The sequence below is a fragment of the Oryzias latipes genome, chromosome 1 (assembly GCF_002234675.1).
Source record: "Oryzias latipes chromosome 1, ASM223467v1".
NCBI lineage: Eukaryota > Metazoa > Chordata > Actinopteri > Beloniformes > Adrianichthyidae > Oryzias > Oryzias latipes.
This window is the reverse complement of record NC_019859.2, coordinates 10,607,686-10,624,891: the sequence shown is the minus strand read 5'-3', so window position 1 is coordinate 10,624,891 and position 17,206 is coordinate 10,607,686. Positions and strand designations below refer to the sequence as shown.

At 41.5% G+C, this 17,206-nt stretch overlaps 2 protein-coding genes across 2 annotated transcripts; both read left to right on the top strand.

The window, feature by feature from the left end:
• Nucleotides 1-516: 516 nt before the first annotated feature.
• LOC101162736 (transcription factor Sox-10) lies at nucleotides 517-2,939 on the top strand. Its single transcript, XM_023955764.1, has 4 exons — nucleotides 517-659; nucleotides 877-1,518; nucleotides 1,653-1,924; nucleotides 2,044-2,939. The coding sequence occupies exons 2-4, from the start codon at nucleotides 1,076-1,078 to the stop codon at nucleotides 2,823-2,825; spliced, it is 1,497 nt and encodes a 498-aa protein (XP_023811532.1). The 5' UTR covers nucleotides 517-659; nucleotides 877-1,075; the 3' UTR covers nucleotides 2,826-2,939.
• A 4,567-nt stretch (nucleotides 2,940-7,506) lies between these two features.
• rnaseh2a (ribonuclease H2 subunit A) lies at nucleotides 7,507-13,356 on the top strand. The gene is made up of 8 exons (XM_004065699.4): nucleotides 7,507-7,932; nucleotides 8,014-8,085; nucleotides 9,448-9,574; nucleotides 9,651-9,738; nucleotides 11,155-11,292; nucleotides 11,824-11,911; nucleotides 12,017-12,140; nucleotides 13,103-13,356. The coding sequence occupies exons 1-8, from the start codon at nucleotides 7,806-7,808 to the stop codon at nucleotides 13,257-13,259; spliced, it is 921 nt and encodes a 306-aa protein (XP_004065747.1). The 5' UTR covers nucleotides 7,507-7,805; the 3' UTR covers nucleotides 13,260-13,356.
• The last annotated feature ends 3,850 nt before the right edge of the window (nucleotides 13,357-17,206 follow it).

Genomic DNA, 17,206 nt, shown 5'->3' with positions numbered 1-17,206 from the left:
TGAATATAACATTTTTCCTCCTTTTTGTGGAGCGTACGCGTAAAGGTCGTGATTTTTTATTTATATTTTAGACCATTTTTGAGTTATTTCGTGTTATTTCTGGACTTTTCTCACCCAATACCTGCATGTCTCTTAAAACTGAAGTTTCTTTCGAATCAAACTTGAAATTGACTCGTGATATTTCAGGCTTTTTTTGAGGAATGTGGCTGCGCGGAGCAATAACTCTCCTCGCGATTGTTTATTTGTTTGATCCATGTTAACACGTCCAACAAAGCCGGCCTTCTCCTGCTTCTAAATGGCCTCACTATGGAGTCATTTAAGCCACTCCGAGGTAAAAAATCTCACCTCTTCAATGTTGGAAATGTGGCGGAGATGGACGGACTGGCGTTAACAGGGGGGCCACGGGAGTGCGTCCAATCAGAGAGTAGAGGGTATAATTGGCGGGCCAATCAGCGCGCAGTTTAGCGTTGGGAGGCGGGCTGTGAGTACAGGAATGCTGTCTCTTTGGGAATGTTTTCCACTTTCAATCACTTTTTTTCCCTGCCAGTCCTTCTCACAAGGCGCTCTTTAAGCTCCGCTGTTGCCACACAGAGCAGCCATTCATCGCCCTGCAGTCAGCCACACACACTCCCATGCTCAACCACTGGACATCTAAATTGGTGAGTTATGTAATTTTATAATACAAATTTCTGACTCTATCGACTATTAATATTTCAGTTTTAAAAAAAAAGTTATAACCACATTGATAATATTTTTAATTTTTCGTTGTGTTGAATTTAAACAGCTTTTATTTTATTTTTTTAATTTGAATAAATCTTTTTTTTAAACATGTAAATCTCCTTAAGTGATTATTTTGTAACCTTTTCTGCTTTCCAGATGCTTTTTCTGCAAAGAAACTGACCGGATTGGACACTTTTGCGCATCATGGTTTTTCCGGAGGAAAGTCAGCATTAATCCCTGGTGGATCCAGATTTTTACAGATTAAAATAGAGACTGGATTGCTTGTAAAATAAAAATATATTTTGTGCCAATATATTACTGTTAGGCGAAAAACAATAGTGTAAAGTTAAAAAAAATGTCCGGTGAGGAGCACAGCCTTTCTGAGTCGGAGCTGAGCCCCGGCGGGTCAGAGGACGGTCACTCACTCTCACCGCCTCAGCCCGGAGCGGCCGCCGGCCAGGACTCGCCCCTGAGCGGCCCCCCGCAGCAGCTGACCGCGCTCTGCGTGGCGGACGGCGGCGCAGAGGACGCGGGCAGAGCGCGCGCCAAGTCGGAGGATGAGGACGATCGGTTTCCCATTGGGATCAGGGAGGCGGTCAGTCAGGTGCTGGACGGGTACGACTGGACGCTCGTGCCCATGCCGGTGCGCGTGAGCAACGGAAACAAAGCCAAGCCGCACGTGAAGAGGCCCATGAACGCGTTCATGGTGTGGGCGCAAGCCGCCAGGAGAAAACTGGCCGACCAGTACCCACACCTGCACAACGCGGAGCTAAGCAAGACTCTTGGCAAACTGTGGAGGTTTGTGCAAACTTTTATGGTTGGAATTTACATTATTGACGCAAAAAAGGTCTCGTTTGATACAGACATTTCTGATTTTTTTTAACTTTTTTACTTTAGAAAGTGATGAAAGCTGCATATTTTTCTCCCTCTAGGCTGCTGAACGAGAACGACAAGAGGCCATTCATCGAGGAGGCGGAGAGGCTGAGGAAGCAGCACAAGAAGGACTACCCGGAGTACAAGTACCAGCCTCGGAGGCGCAAAAACGGCAAACTGATGGCCTCCAGCGAGTCCGACAGCCAGGGTGAAGGCGAGGCCAGCCACTCCCAGTCACACTACAAGACCCTACACCTGGATCACAATGTGGGCGCAGGGTCTCCCCTGGGTGACCTGCACCACCACCACCACCATCACCACCACCCTGCAGGTATAGACATGAGTTTTTTCATGCTTGAATTTCCTTTTATAAAGCTTAGAATCACACCAAAAGATATTAGAAATGCAAAATTTAAGTTTGATGTTTCTTTTTTTATCATTTGGGTCAAGGTCACAGCCCTCCCACACCCCCCACGACCCCAAAGACAGAGCTCCAGTCTGGGAAATTGTCAGATGCTAAAAGGGAGGGGGGGGCAGGGGCGGCCGGAGGATCAGGGGGGTCCAGGGGAGCCCTCGGGGTGGGAGCTGACGGGGCCTCTGGGGGCCCCTCATCGTCCACGAAGCCCCACATCGACTTTGGCACCATGGACATTGGCGAAATCAGTCACGAGGTGATGTCCAACATTGAGCCGTTTGATGTCAACGAGTTTGACCAATACCTCCCCCCGAATGGCCATCCTCAGAGTGGGGCTGGGGCCGCCTCGGTCGGCTCCTCCGCCTCCTCATACGCCTACGCCCTGGCTGCGGCAAGCGGCCACTCAGCCTGGATCTCCAAGCAGCAGCAGCAGCAGCCCCAGGCCTCTCCGTCTTCCTCCGATCCGTCCAAGGCTCAGATCAAAAGCGAGTCTGTGTCCGCCAGCCATTACTCCGATGCCTCGTCCTCGCCTTCGTCAGGCACCCACGTCACCTACACCCCGCTCAGCCTCCCTCACTACGGCACCGCTTTCCCCTCGCTGGCTTCCAGAGCTCAGTTTGACTACGGAGAGCACCAGGCCCCTGGGGCATACTACGCCCACTCCAGCCAAGCCCCGGGGCTCTATTCAGCCTTCTCCTACATGGGCCCGACACAGAGGCCTCTGTACACCACCATAGGAGACCCCTCTAGCGTGGCCCCCTCCCACAGCCCCACACACTGGGAGCAGCCTGTTTACACCACCCTCACAAGACCTTGAGGCAAACCAGCTGAGCAGAGGGAAATATGGGAAGTGTGTGCGTGGATCTCTGTATCTGTGTGCGTGCAAACATGTGAGCGTGTGAATGTACATAAAAATATATATGTATGCGTGTACGTCTGTGCCATATATTTTTTGGTTCATTTTAGTAAAGATGAGTCCACAACTGAGTGACAAACTCACACAGGAGAAGGTTGAATCAGGCAGCCAATCAGAGAACTCGAACCATCGTGTGCCATCGTGAATTCATGAAGTGGAAAGAGCAGGAATGGGGGGAGGAAGACACTAAACGTCGCATTAATAAAACCCTGATGGATGAGTTGGGTGCAGACTGACATAATCAGACTCTTATTAACCAAACTAAAGGATTTTTTTCATGTTTTTTTTATATGAGTAGAAATTAATGTTGATATCTTAGTGTGACTGTTGTTACTATTACACTGCACCACTGCTTTTGGGGGGAAAAAAACTTTGTTTTTCTCTTCTGATTGATCCCCAATGTTTTTTTTTTCTTTAAGGCCAGAAAAGAATGACAGCATTTTTTTTTCTTTTTCTCTGTAGATAGCATCCTTTCTTTACATGATGACATTGGACTAAACAGCGAAGCATTTAAGGGGAAATATAGGAAAAACAGAGGGAACAGAGCTCCTAAAGTGTTCTATAGCTTGTTGGACATTTATTTACCTCAGCTCTATTTGTTTTGTTGTGAAATCAAAGGATTCCTGAAAGTGGAATAATGTGCAGTAAACCTCAACCTGAGTATTATCCTTTTTTTTTTTTTTTTTAAATAAGTGCCAGACAGTTTTGCGGATTTTTTCCAGTTGGATTTAGCCAATAAGTGAGTTCAAATGCATACGGACAAAGTCAAATCTCCTGAGATAACTGGCCAGCTCTGGGTCCTGCTGAAGGATTAATATCACATGTCCAAACTCTGCATGTGAGCCAAAAACTGTGCCTTTGTCTACAAGGTTTCCCGAAACACTTCTTTGCCTCCTTACCAGAAAAGGAGAGGGATCATTGCCACCGTTTAGGACATGACGCAGACGCCGTCATCGAACACTGACACTTTTTTTTTTGCCATGTTAGCTGTTGTTTGTGTATAAGTAAAAATGTTGTGTCACGTCTTTGCTTTTTTTCCCCCCTTTGATATAACTCTGGGTAGGTTTGGAAAGTTTGTGCTCTATATTGACTGGAGTATTTTTTGCTTCCTCACACAAAGAGCATTGTTGAAATTTTATCGTTGTCATCTATTAAATCAATTTATTTATAAAAAAAAAAAAAAGATGTGTAAGGCTCGTTCAGTGTGGAAAAATGAGGCGTGGAGTGGTGGGCGAGTGGAGGCAGAAAATGAACAAATAAAAACACGGTGCTGACGTGTGAACTGTAATAACAACACAATCACAGCCCCACCACACTAAGCTGTTTAGTGTGTTGGTGTGTGTGGCGTGGGCTAAAATTGACTACTAATTCCCCGCATTTAATCGGCTGGGGACTGCGTGTTACTGAAAGACACAAAGAGAGTCTTTCACTTGGGGAGAAGGACAGAAACAGAGAGAAGGGGAGGGTGTAAGCAACCAGAGGCAAGCCCAATTTCAGCTAAGCAGCCAGTGTACACTTGGACTTTTGTACACAGCCTTCCTCTGGTCCTGGCAAGGCGACAGCTTTCTACCTGAGCTTCACTCCTCGCTTCCACACCCAGCTGCAGTTTATGGCCTAATAGAGGTTATCCAAAATTCAAATGTCAAGGTCAGGGCCAGGGTTGTGCTTTAGAATGATCTTGAAAAACCTGCAAAAATAAAATATTTGAAAGTAAAACTGACCAATGCAGGAAAAAAAATGGACTAAAAAAAGCTGGAGAAGAGAAATAAAGGTAGTTAGGATATGCTTAGTACAGAAATTTCTTGAATATTCCTTTTAGGGATGACTAATCATTGATCTAAAAGGGTTGTTTGGTTTAAACACCACATAGAGTTAGAAAGGCAGTAGAACACTTTAAATTAACCAAATATGTTTCCACAAACAAAATGCACATTAAAAGCACTATGTTTATTGACATTTTGGTCCCACTCCAGTCATCTTTTGATCTATTGTAAAAGCATTCCCAGTGGTCCTTTAATAATAATTATGACCTTTTAGCCAAAATCCCAAAACCTGTGCCGCTTTCTATGACATTGTTTCTGCAAAGCGGCAGGAGTTTAGGAGAAACTTGCCTCTACATTGTGGGCGGAAATGTTGGTAGAGAGTAAGTCTGTTCCCTTCCCATCATCCACCTATTAACACGCTTTCACACCCCCAACTTAGAATAAAACTTAGAATGGCGAGCAATATTGGAGCTATCCAGCGGTAACAGTTTTGAGCCAGATGCCAGCTGGGATGAGGAGGACAAAGACTTTTTTGTTTGCAAGTTGATGCATCGGAATGGAGTGGAGCAAGGAGCTTGGCACAGAACAACATCAAAAATATAAATGTCACAGTTTCTCCTAGGACTAAACTTGGTCACATTTAACTGGTTCATAACAAAAACAACATAAACTTATTGAATTGTGACGCTAACCCAGTAGATTTTGGCTTGGTTCTCAAATCTGTTAAAAAATTAAAGGTCAGAAAAGTAAAGTTAAGGCCTGTTCACACCGGGACGAATTTCGCCGGCGATTTTCGCCGACGTTTAACGCCTCGTGACTAAACAAAGGGCACCAACGAGAGTGTGCACACCGACGCGAAAAAACGCCAGGCGTTAAAGCGTCAAAAAAAAAAACGCCTCGGGTTCGTTTTTTTTTTTCGACGCGTCGCGTCGAAATCTACTCGACCAATGAGAATGGCGCTTTTGCTCACGTGTCTGGAGCTTCTGAAGTTACAGTAAAACACAACTTGGGGGCGCTCAAACACAAAACTGCCTTGCTGAGCACACATACCAGCGAAGAAGATAGACGCCAAGTAGCGTCTACACACAGCCGCGAAGCAATAATGACGGACATTCTAAAATATCCCCGAACCAAGCACCAGTTGGAGCTACTGGTGCTTGAAATATTCATGTTTTCTTTGTTTGATTCTGACAAGCGTGTAAATACTTGCTCTCTTCTTCTGAGTGAAAAGCGACTTTCAGAAGCGTAAAGTTGCGCAGCGCCACCTTGTGTACAGGAGTATTTCTGTTTTACATTAAGCGCCATCTAATGTCAGGGAATGAAATTGCATGTTCACTCCACTCATCGTCAGCGAAAATCGCCTGGGTGTGAACACAAAAAACGTGGCGAAAAACGCTGGCGAATAACGCCTGGCGAATATTCGTCCCGGTGTGTACGGGCCTTCAGGTTGTGACAGTGGGGTAGAGGTCAGCACTCTTGCATCACAGAGGTCCCTGGTTTGAATTCCAGTGGGTCCCTTCTATGTTGAGTTTGCATGTTCGTCCTGTCCGTGCATAGATATTCTCCAGGCACTCCGGCTTCCTCCTGTAGTCTAAACTATGCTAAGGAACTAAGTTCCTTTGTGACTCCAAATAGCCACTAGGTGTGAATGTGAACGCTGTTCATCTCTGTGTGAATCATCCTGGCTTCACCAGGAAGTAGCTGCGATTACCTCTGGAAACCCCAAAAGTGGACCAAGTGGGTTTAGAAAGTGGATAGATGGAAAAGGAAAGTTAAAAGGTGTAGCAAATTTTATGGTGCACAAATATAAAGTTTTGAGAGCAGGAGAACTCCTCTTTTTAAATGCTTCCCCATAATTGTTTGAACCTCTGCACATAAAATGAAAAATATAGCAAACTGTTAAAAGACTGTTTTGGTCTTTTTTGCCCAATGGAGTCTTTACAATGTTTTTGTGTTTTTGTCTTATTATTAGGATTTTTATCAAGCTGATTTTTCTGCCTAATGTTCCTGCTGCAAGCCTGCAGAGATTGAGTCCTCCTGTCTGCAAGCAGATATATTGCAGACTCAAACCACAGACAGGCTGCCAGTCTTCAGCAGTGCCAAACTGAGCCACAAAACCATACACCCTCCCAGCCACGGGCAATTTAAAATCAACAAATAAGCTAACATGCACAGTGTGAACTTAGAGGGAGGCAGATTTAGCCAGAAAGCAGCTAAATATGTACAGGGAAAAGTTTCTTATTCTTTCAAAACATTTTTTAACCACCTCAACACGTCTTACGATATTCCAATTCACACAAAATTAGATTTCCGTATAATCTTTAGATCATAACTTGCTTATCCTTTCAGTTGTAGCTGTTTTTGTTTTATTTATTTTTGCTCTGTTTCTCCATGTAACACTGAACTCTAAAATTGCATGAAGTGGTATAGTACACCAAAATATATTTTATTTTTGCACAACTGTTGTCACATTTCCAGTGTTGTTATTTATTTATTCGTTAATTTATTTGTAGTTTTAGAATAGAATAGAATAGAATAGAAAATAATAGAATAGAGTTTATCGATCCACAAAGGGGAAATTGCCTTGTTACTGTAGCTCTATTAAAAATAACAGATATGTAATGAACATTGACTGTATACTTTAAAAAATGTTTAACCTTTCATAGCTATTTGTTTATGTATTTATTGGGATTCTTTTTCTACTTTTGTTTTCAGATTTGTTTGTTGCTGAATCAAAATGTTTAAAATCATTTTGACTGCAGGTCTGTCTCCAGTCCAGCAGGTGGCGGCACGTCCTTTTGAAGCCACCGGATAAACAAATTATTTTTTGACGTCATATCCGCGGCGCCAAACCTGCTCCAAAGAAAACAAGTTAGAACGTTGAATCTTCCTTCTATATCCGTATTTCATCTAAAGCGTTTTACTGTGAGAACCGCGACTCCTGCGTTCTTATTGTACTGATAAAACAAACTCTACAGTTCGACCACAGAAGAAGCAGTTAGCCGCTAGCTAGTAGTTGCGTTCAGTAATCGTATCAGGAAAGACCATTCGCTTAGAATTTGTAGAATTCATCGTGTGGGTTTGTAGTTTAGTTTGAAAACTCTCGCCGTGGGTAGTCATGGACCTGGGTCCGTTTGAAGCAGATAACACTGTCAGCTGCCGGCTTTCCTCCCAGATCCCTGACATCTGCAGGACGGAGGACTGCTGTCTGGGGATTGACGAGGCGGGCAGGGGGCCTGTGCTGGGTATGCTAGCTTGTCATTAAAGTTTTAGGAAGGTATGTTTACTTGTGTGCGTTTTATCACAGTGCTCTTGTTTTCATCTAGGACCCATGGTGTATGGAATATGTTTCTGTCCAGTGTCTAAAAAACAGGAGCTGAAGGACTTGAAAGTTGCAGGTACTACTGGTTCTTCTGTTACATTGGCGGTCTAGGTGTGTTCACACCTGTACAACGGTGTTGACCATTATTTCCCCTTGTCCTCAGTCGTCCCCTCCTTTCAGATTAAGAGCCAGGGTTTCATCCTTGGAATTATTTAATCCTTCCAGTTCCACTTGAACAACAACCAGTTTTCATATATTTTCTTAACAAAATCAAATATATTTGCCCATCTCATTCATATTCTGCCCCAGCTCTTATCTTTAGTTGTACCACTTCCTGTACAAACTCCTGCAACATTGTGGTCTTCAAGGCCTTTCGGCAAATCCACTTAGGGAATCAGCTTTAACTGGTTTAACAAATGGTTAGACAGAGTGATTGACACCGGATGCCCTTCCTGACCCCCTGTATTCTATCCGTACTGGGAACTGGAACAAGGGGACCCAGACTTCGTGGTTACATAGTTGGGCAGCAGCACAAACGGTCTTGCCCAGTGACTTACACCGGGTAAAGTACATTGCACACCCTGGGAATCGAACCTAATTGAAGTTTCGTTTTTGGGTTTTGGCTAAAAAGGGCATAATTATAACTAAAAGACCACTGGGAACGCTTTTACAATGGGTCAAAAGATTGGAGTGGGACTTTCATATATTAACATATATCTCTTTTGTTTGTATTTAGTATTTTTCTTTTTGATTGCTTGAAATAAATCGATTCCTCTGCTTCTCCTGTCTGGGACTCTAATCCATCTTGCAGAGTTAGATATGTTTATTCTTCTCTAAGAATTGTGGTACATCACCTGTCCGTCCTGGGGGAGGATCCCTCCTTCATATGGACACCCCTGAGTCGTCTTCTTCTTTTTTCCCCGGAATCTGTTTTTTTCCCCTGGAATTTTTCCTTACAGTGAAGGAGGGTCTAAAGGGAGTGGTGCCCAGTTTAGTTTAGTCTGTTTAGTTAAGCCAATACCTATTGAATTCTATGACTTTATGTTCTTTGTGATTCATGTTTATTACATGAAGTGCCCGTTTGAAGCCCATTGAGATGAATATTGTTGTAATATTGGGCTATATAAGTAAGTAAAATTGACTTGAATCTTGTAACAAAATAAAATGCAGACTCTCTTCTTGACTTTTAACAGTTCTAAGTATAGAACACAATGCTTAGATGAATTTACATGTTCCTCTGCGTTTATTTAATGCCCACATTTAATAATAATAATAATAAATTTTATTTAGAATGCGCTTTACATTTTAGATAAAATCCCAAAGCGCTATTTCACCAGGTTTTCCTTCTTTCTTCTAATCAAGTATGCACAACTTTCTTGACCATTTCGAAAAATGTTTGAACGTTTCCCCCATTTTTTAACTTTGCCCTTATTTCCAGATTCAAAGACGCTGACAGAAGAAGAAAGAGAAAGACTTTTCCACAACCTGGATGAAGCCAAAAGTTATGTTGGCTGGGCTTTGCATGTTCTTTCACCCAACACCATCTCCACTAGTATGTTACAAAGGTAAGGCGTGTCCAGATCTCATGGTCATTGTTCAGTGATTCACAAACCGTAGCTTCATGTTTGCTTTTACTTATAGGACAAAATACAACCTGAATGCGCTCTCACACGATACCGCCATTGGGCTAATACAGTACGCCCTGGACAGTGGAGTGCAGCTTAAAGAGGTACGCCACACTATCGTTTTATGTAAATAAAAGCGATCTTTTAATTAAGATTATGTCTTAATTATGTCTGTATGATTATGTCTGTAAATAGCTTTTTAAACTATAATACCTTGATGTCTGTATTTATGCTACATTTTGTTGTTCTTGCTTTTTTTTTTTTTTTTACTTAATTCTAAGTCTTTTTTTTCCCTCTGCTCTCAGTTGCTATGGTGACAAACAAATTTCCCACGTGTGGTATCAATAAAGTATCTCTGATTCTGATTCTGATGTCGTTTTCAGCCAAAAGAAGAAAAAAAAGACATAGTTTCTGAAGAAGAGTAGTAGTTCATTAACCCTTGTGCTATCTTAGATGACCCCACCCTTACTTTGACGTGTTCTTCCTACCATGACAAAGGTGGATAAAGGTGGAAAGATTTCATGTAATCCATGGACACCAGTGAAGATCACACATAATTAAAGAAAAAATGCTCAGCGCACTGTCTAGTGGGTCTAGATGACTCAACTCCCAATGTTGGAATGCCTAGGATAGCACAAGGGTTACAAAATTGCCTCTGAGTGGTGGGTGGGACGGTTGGCACGGTTCAACCATGGCCCCCTTCCCCTCCCCATTGGTGAGAACGCAAAGCAATTTTCTATTTCACAAAACACTTTTTTTTTATCTGGTCCTAATTCACAACAATTTAGATACAGAAGAACAATCTGGAGCTCAAATTTCTTTATACATGTCCTCGTCAGAAAAAAATGCTACAAGAACATGTAAAGAACACCATTTTCATCGGAGTCTGTGTTTAAAGTAGGGCTATACAACAATAATCTGTATATGTTTTGAAGATATTCATATCAATCTGACATAGTTCACATACTGTAAAATTGTAAACAGGATAAGCTTCAACAAAAATATGCAGATCAATAACCTTGTAAAGGCCCTAAATTGGCTCATTGCAAAAATGAATGTTCTGCCTCTTCTGGAGGGTGTTTCCGTTTCGCCACCGTTACACTTTATTTTTGAAAATTGCAGCAAAAAACTGCATTAGACCGCAAATAGTTACTTAAAAAAGGTTTAAGTTTAAAGAGTTTGAAAAATTCCTGCCTGTGAGTTTATACAGCTGTTAGCTATTAGCTGTCCTATGGGAAATTCCATCATATGTTAGCATCAAGCAAGCAGACTATGGGTTTTCACAAAAGGAAAGGCATAAAAGATCGATTTCTACGTTTAGGGATCAATTATTAATTTATTTATCTCGATTTTATCAACCCAGCCCCACTTTAAAGCACTTACGCTTTGTGTTTTTGTCAGGTTTGGTTTTTTTCTTTTGCGACATTGTCACTTATTTTGTGGTAGATGTGCTTCCAGTCACTCTTCTTCTTCTCCACCCTCACTTGCTCCACCCCTCCTCTGTCTTGTCCGGTCTGCAGATCTACGTGGACACAGTTGGTCCGGCAGAGAAGTACGAGGAGAAACTTTCACAGCGGTTTCCTGGTATTGAGGTCACCGTTAGACCAAAAGCCGACTCCCTCTTCCCCGTCGTCAGTGCGGCCAGTATCTGTGCAAAGGTGAAAGGTCGATTAATCTTGTGTGTCGCATCTACCTGTTTGAAGTCAAATTTGAAACAAACGTACAGAAATTCATCATTTTGATTTCAAACACACTTTTAAAATGTCAACTTGAAGCAAAATGACAAAACCGCTTTTGTCTGTCAGATTTTTGGTTATTTAAAAGATGACCACATGTGTGAAAGGTTTATAGGTTTAGGCTAAACTTTTTCCATTTCTTCCAGTTTACATGATAGTTCCTGAGGGTTCAGAATACATTTTAGATGCTGATCACAACCTTGTTTTTGTTAAAAGATTGTATTTTCTCCTGCAAGAAGTTTCTGGATGGTCTTTACTTTCACTAAATCCAGGATGAGAAGCAGAGCTTTAAAATTTCAGATTCTCAATTTGCTGGATCAGTTGAGCTTAAAATGTTTTATCCAGATGAAACTTTTTCACTTCTTAATTATTTTCAGTGTGTTTGTTTCTGCTTTAATGTCCGGTCTGATTCGATTTAAAAAAATTGCTATTTTGTCACCAAAAAATGGTCAGGTTGCCAGGGACCGCGTTGTAAAAGGCTGGAAGTTTGCAGAAGATTTAGGAGACGTGGATGCAGATTATGGGTCTGGATATCCTAACGGTAACAGCAATGCGGGTCACAGGCCTTTTTTTTTTTTAAATCAGCATGAAAAATAGAAAGAATTGATAATCTGGTTTTGAGATTTCCTGTGTCCTGTCTATTCAGACCCAAAGACCAAAGCGTGGCTGCTGAAGTACCTGGACCCCGTGTTCGGGTATCCGCAGTTTGTGCGATTCAGCTGGAGTACAGCCCAAACTCTGCTGGATAGCAAGGCTGTGACGGTTCACTGGTAAACTCCTCCTCACCTTTGGCCTTTTTGTTCTCAGGTCTTTCAAGTCGACCAGAAGCTTCTAGAAATGATCAACCTGATTGAAATGATTAAACGTGTGCATTTAAATGCACTCTAAGGGAGTGGTCTCTAACCTATTTGTCTGACCTATCTAATGTCAGACAATATTTTCACGGTACAGTCTGTACCAGGCTGACGTCGACGTTTCCTTTGACCTTTAAGGGTAAAGTTTGTCTTCTTCCTCTCTAAAATATCCACAGCTGTATTTTTACACTAGATTTCATGTAGGAACCATTAAAACGTGATTTAGATTTTCTTAAACACATGGCTGAACACATAAGGTAAGATAAAAAAAATTCAACACCAACTTCAGCCTTTGAATACAAAAGTGGTCAAAAACACGGATATTTAATAGATATAATTAGAAACGTGAATCCATCTTTATTATCACCGTCCTCGTAACATTTGATAGTATTATTATGGTTTTTGGGAACAACTGTTGCAATAAATCCATATTTGGAGTAAAGACGCCTGATTTTTGTCTGTTGAATCCAGCTTCTGTTTCCTCACTGGCTCTTTTCTGCAAAAAGAAACGTTCTAAATACCTTAATTTTTTTATAACTTTGCTAACTTGAGGGTTTCAATTTAGCAGTCGATGCGGTCGCTTTGAGACACGTGACCGAGCAACTTGACGTGTCAAGAGCCAGTCGGATGGCGTGAGGAGTTTTTCCCGAAACAAAACTAACATCAGAATCGGATTATAAATGAGACAGGAAAAAAAAATAGGGTGTGGTTGTTTTTTTTCTGTGACGTGGTCCCAACTGTCTCACAGACTGGTACCGGCCCAGGGGGACCGCTGCTTCAAACCAGTGTGTAAAAAGCTCACTCCCGATGTCTGAAGCTCATGTGAGCTCAGGGTCTAACCTCCGTGTGACTGATGACCTTGTTGATTCCGTCCTCAGGGATGACGATGAAGAGGACGGGGAGAAGGCGGCCAAGCGGCTGAACAACAAGTCCATGCTGTCGTTCTTCAGCGCATCAGCTGGAAGTGACGACCAAAGCCGCCAAACGCACCGTTTCTTCACCGACAGGAGGCTGAGGGGCCTGAGCAGTCTCTAAACGCACTGTGACTAGTTTCCCTTTTTTTTTCTCCCTTCTTTTTTGCAATAAATTGTTCACAACTTGGAACAACAAATGCATCCCAGAAATTTTTGAACAAAAAACAGCTTCACAGCAAAGGTTGGTAGTTTTAATTCCACATCTGTCCCCCTAAGAAAATGTAAAATCGACTCAGGAGAAGCTTAACACTAAAAACAGGCTTTGTAGCTGACAATTTTTACATTTAATTAAAAGAAAAACACCCTGGTTTCTACAGCCACACAAACAAATTTTCCAATTCCTCAACACTTAGAGGTAAAAGTTTGTTTTTTTCTCCTTTTGGTTTAGAAAACTCCTCAGCTATAATGACACAAAAGGAGTATAAGGTCTGATGGTTTTTACTGCATAGCATAAAAAAAAAAAACCTTCAACTGCATCACTTTTAGTCCCAAAACGGCCAAAAGCGACCATCATCCAGATGTCAGAACAGTCTAGTTGAGATGGATCTTCATCTCCTTCGGTGTCCGCAGGCTTTTGTTCCTTGAAGACACTTTACACACGACATAACAAATACTGCATTTTACTAATAAAAAAAAACAATCCTGATGCTAATGTTCTTACAAAAATATATTCCTCCTTAGTTGCCGGGGTTGAACATAAATGGATCCTTGGTTTCTAGTTGCCGTTGGTTTTGTGTCTGGACTCCTGGATCTTCTTCACACAGTTCATAGCTAAAGTCGATATCGCGAAGGACGACAGGATCATGATGGAGGTCCCCACAAAGTGGGACGATGCTCCTCTGGAGGCCCCTCGCAGTGCCCTTCTGGGGAAGGTCTCTCTGTGGAAAGCTGTGTTCGCAGACAGCGACTGTGTGGCAGACTCCATGGTGAGGACCGGAGAGGAGTTCTTCACTGTCAAGGAGGTGGCGGGAGCTGCAATCCTCAGCAGGAGCTGTCAGGAAATGTCCCTCCTCACCAAAATGTCTTGGATGTGGTCTGGTTACATCCTGTCTGAGCCCTTTCTTAATCCGTTCTCGTTTGACCATTTATAACTTCCCCCAGGCTTTTGTTCCTGTTCCCATAAGAAGCCTGGCTTCCTGCTGCGTCAATGGGATTAAAGTTACTGGATCTTCACCCGCAGCAGACTAAAGTGGTGATCTGTCGTCTTAAGGTTGTCTATTTTAATGGTGTTAGACCCCAATGCAGGCAATGCAGGGATGAGGTAACATCCTGACGTCTGAGTCCTCTCCACTTCGATTATAAAGATTTATACAGATATCTGTGAAGAAAAGAGTGAATCACAGACGATTAACTGCAAAAACACGGTGAGGCAAAGTATTTGAGCATCCTGCGTTTTAGCAAGTTCCTCCACTTGGAAATCATGCAGGCGTCGGACATTTTCATCTTAGGTGCATGTCCACTGTGAGAGACGATCTACAAAAAACATCTGGAACTCATTGTATGGTTTTTGAAATAATTTATTTCAATTTTATTTTTATAGCCCAATATTACAACCATAGTCGTCTCAATGGGCTTCATACTGGCAATCGTATAGTAAACATTAAATCATAAAGAACATGAATTCATACAATTTAATAGGTATTGGCTAAACTAAAACGGATTCCGGGGGGAAAAAAAGGAAGAAACCTCAGGATTCCACACAAAGGAGGAATCCTCTCCCATTTGTATGCTACTGCTGCAAATAAGTATTTGAACTTCTGAGAAAATCAATGGTAATATTTGGTACAGTAGCTTTTGTTTGTGATTACACACGTCCAACATTCCCGGGAGTTAATGTTAGGAGGGTATTTTAGCCTCCTCGGCCACACAGATCATCTTCAGATAAGTTACTCAAAGTTTGAGCAAAGATTTTCTACTGAGTTAGGTCTGGAGGCTGGCGAGGCCGGCTGCGTGCATTCGGGTCCTTGTCATGACCCGTCTTCATGAGAGAGATTATTCATGTGTTTCAACTTTTCTTCCTCAGAATTTTAGACTCTTGTTTTATTTTAAGACTGTCTAATATTTTTTTCTTTTTTTGTTTAAAAAATAAATAAATCAAAATCATCTTTTAGGCTTCTAACATGCTGTAATTTGTATGTCTGCCTTACTTGCTGCTTTCAGCACTAAGGACAGCGACACGGCTCCGCGTTTCCAGGTCACACAGGGTAGCAGGTCTGTAATCTCTAAATCTGGAACACACAGTCCCAGTTTCTTTAATGGCTCCCATGTAATTGTGCTTATTGGATTTCATTTGTTCTTTTCCAACATTGAGATTCCACAAATCTAAATTTGATGGCAAAGCATTTGTCCCTCAAGTCAGTTCGGCACAAAGTTAAAACAGAACAGCAGATAAAGAAATGATGGTCTGTTGATTCAAAAAGATACATTATAAGCATTAAATGCTGCCATCTAGTGTTAAAACTGACGTTTATCTTCATGATATCCCATTTTAATAAATATAAAAGATGCTAAAAGTTTTTTGTGTTTAGGAAACCCAGTAAAGTATATATTTCATTGATCTTACCAAAAATATAGTTTGCTTAGAGAATACTGTGCAACATGTCAAAATGAAGGCATCCCAAAATGCTTTGCAAACTTCATTCGTAACAAAAACATGGTTTCCTGAAAGTCTGGCCTCAAATATAGAAGATCAACACCTTTCTGTATGTCTTTTTTAAATTGAGACACAATTTTTCCTGTTTGTTAAATCTTTTCATATAGGCTAAACATCTTCTACTCCTCTTCAAATTCTAACAAAGAGCATATTTATAGTCTTGGAGCTAACATGTTTGAATGTTCCATAAATTACAAATATTTAAGACAGCCATAATACAAAAGTATCACGCACGATCCTCTGACCTTTGAGGCGTTTTCTCATTAAACTGCAAAAATGGCAGCTTGACATTTCACGTTGGCTTCATTCATCATGTTGGCTTCAATCACCGCTTCATTTTTAATAAGTGCTTTAATGGAGTTTTTGCTGGATGTCACATGATTTACATTCAAAAAAGCCTGGGATCAGTTTGGAATATGAGGGATTAGCACATATTTGTCAGGAGGTGTGCCTGAGGTTTTGGATTAGGTTCTCTTAGTTTGGCTCAGGAGATCCAGGTCAAGTTTTCTTCATCAACTCTCTTCAAAATAAGCAGGGTTTTTTGGTCACCAACCAAAAAATGACTCAACTGCTCTCTTGATTAAAAAAACAAACGGCAAGACCATTCATTATCACAGGCACACATTCCTTTTATTTTTATTTATTAGGTGTAAAGATTATTTTTACACAGAACAATGTTTTTTTATCAAAACGTTCTGAAATTTCTAGTTTTGTCCCTGATTTTTAAGGCGGACTCTTGGAAAAATGAGAGGAAAAAAAAGATTAAAAATACTGGCCGCTAGAGGGCGACAAACAATGACAAAAAGACAAATTGGTTTTAATTGTAATTTAGAAAATGTGTATACATTGCATTTTAAATACTTTAACATAGCAATTTCCTTAACGTTTTAATTTTAGTACTTGTCTACTGGTCCAAAGTCAGAACTGCAGATCCCAACGGCCGCCAGAATCCAAGCTAAAATGGATTGGAGTCCAACTCAAAAGGCACACAATGTGGGGAAAAATACTTCAGCTACAGTGCTGTTTACATTTTTCAGTGGCTGTTGCCATGGGCAATTTACAGTGTGAGAGATTTTTATGTCACATATATACACAAGCGAGCATGGACCTTTTCTTTTGAGCAGCTTTGGTTCCTCTGAGTATTTTTTTCTGATGAGTCACTCTTGAGGCTGTTGATCCTATAGTGATTTATTTAGACGAGCTGCTCTTACCAGACGAGGCTTTTAGCACAGCTGCAGTCTGTGACCCACTTCCAGACAGTCAAGTCAAGAAATGCAGAGAAGGGGGAAGATGAGAAAAAAATGCTTCAGGAGGTATAGATGCAAGACAGGAAAAGGAAGGATGAGATCTGAGAG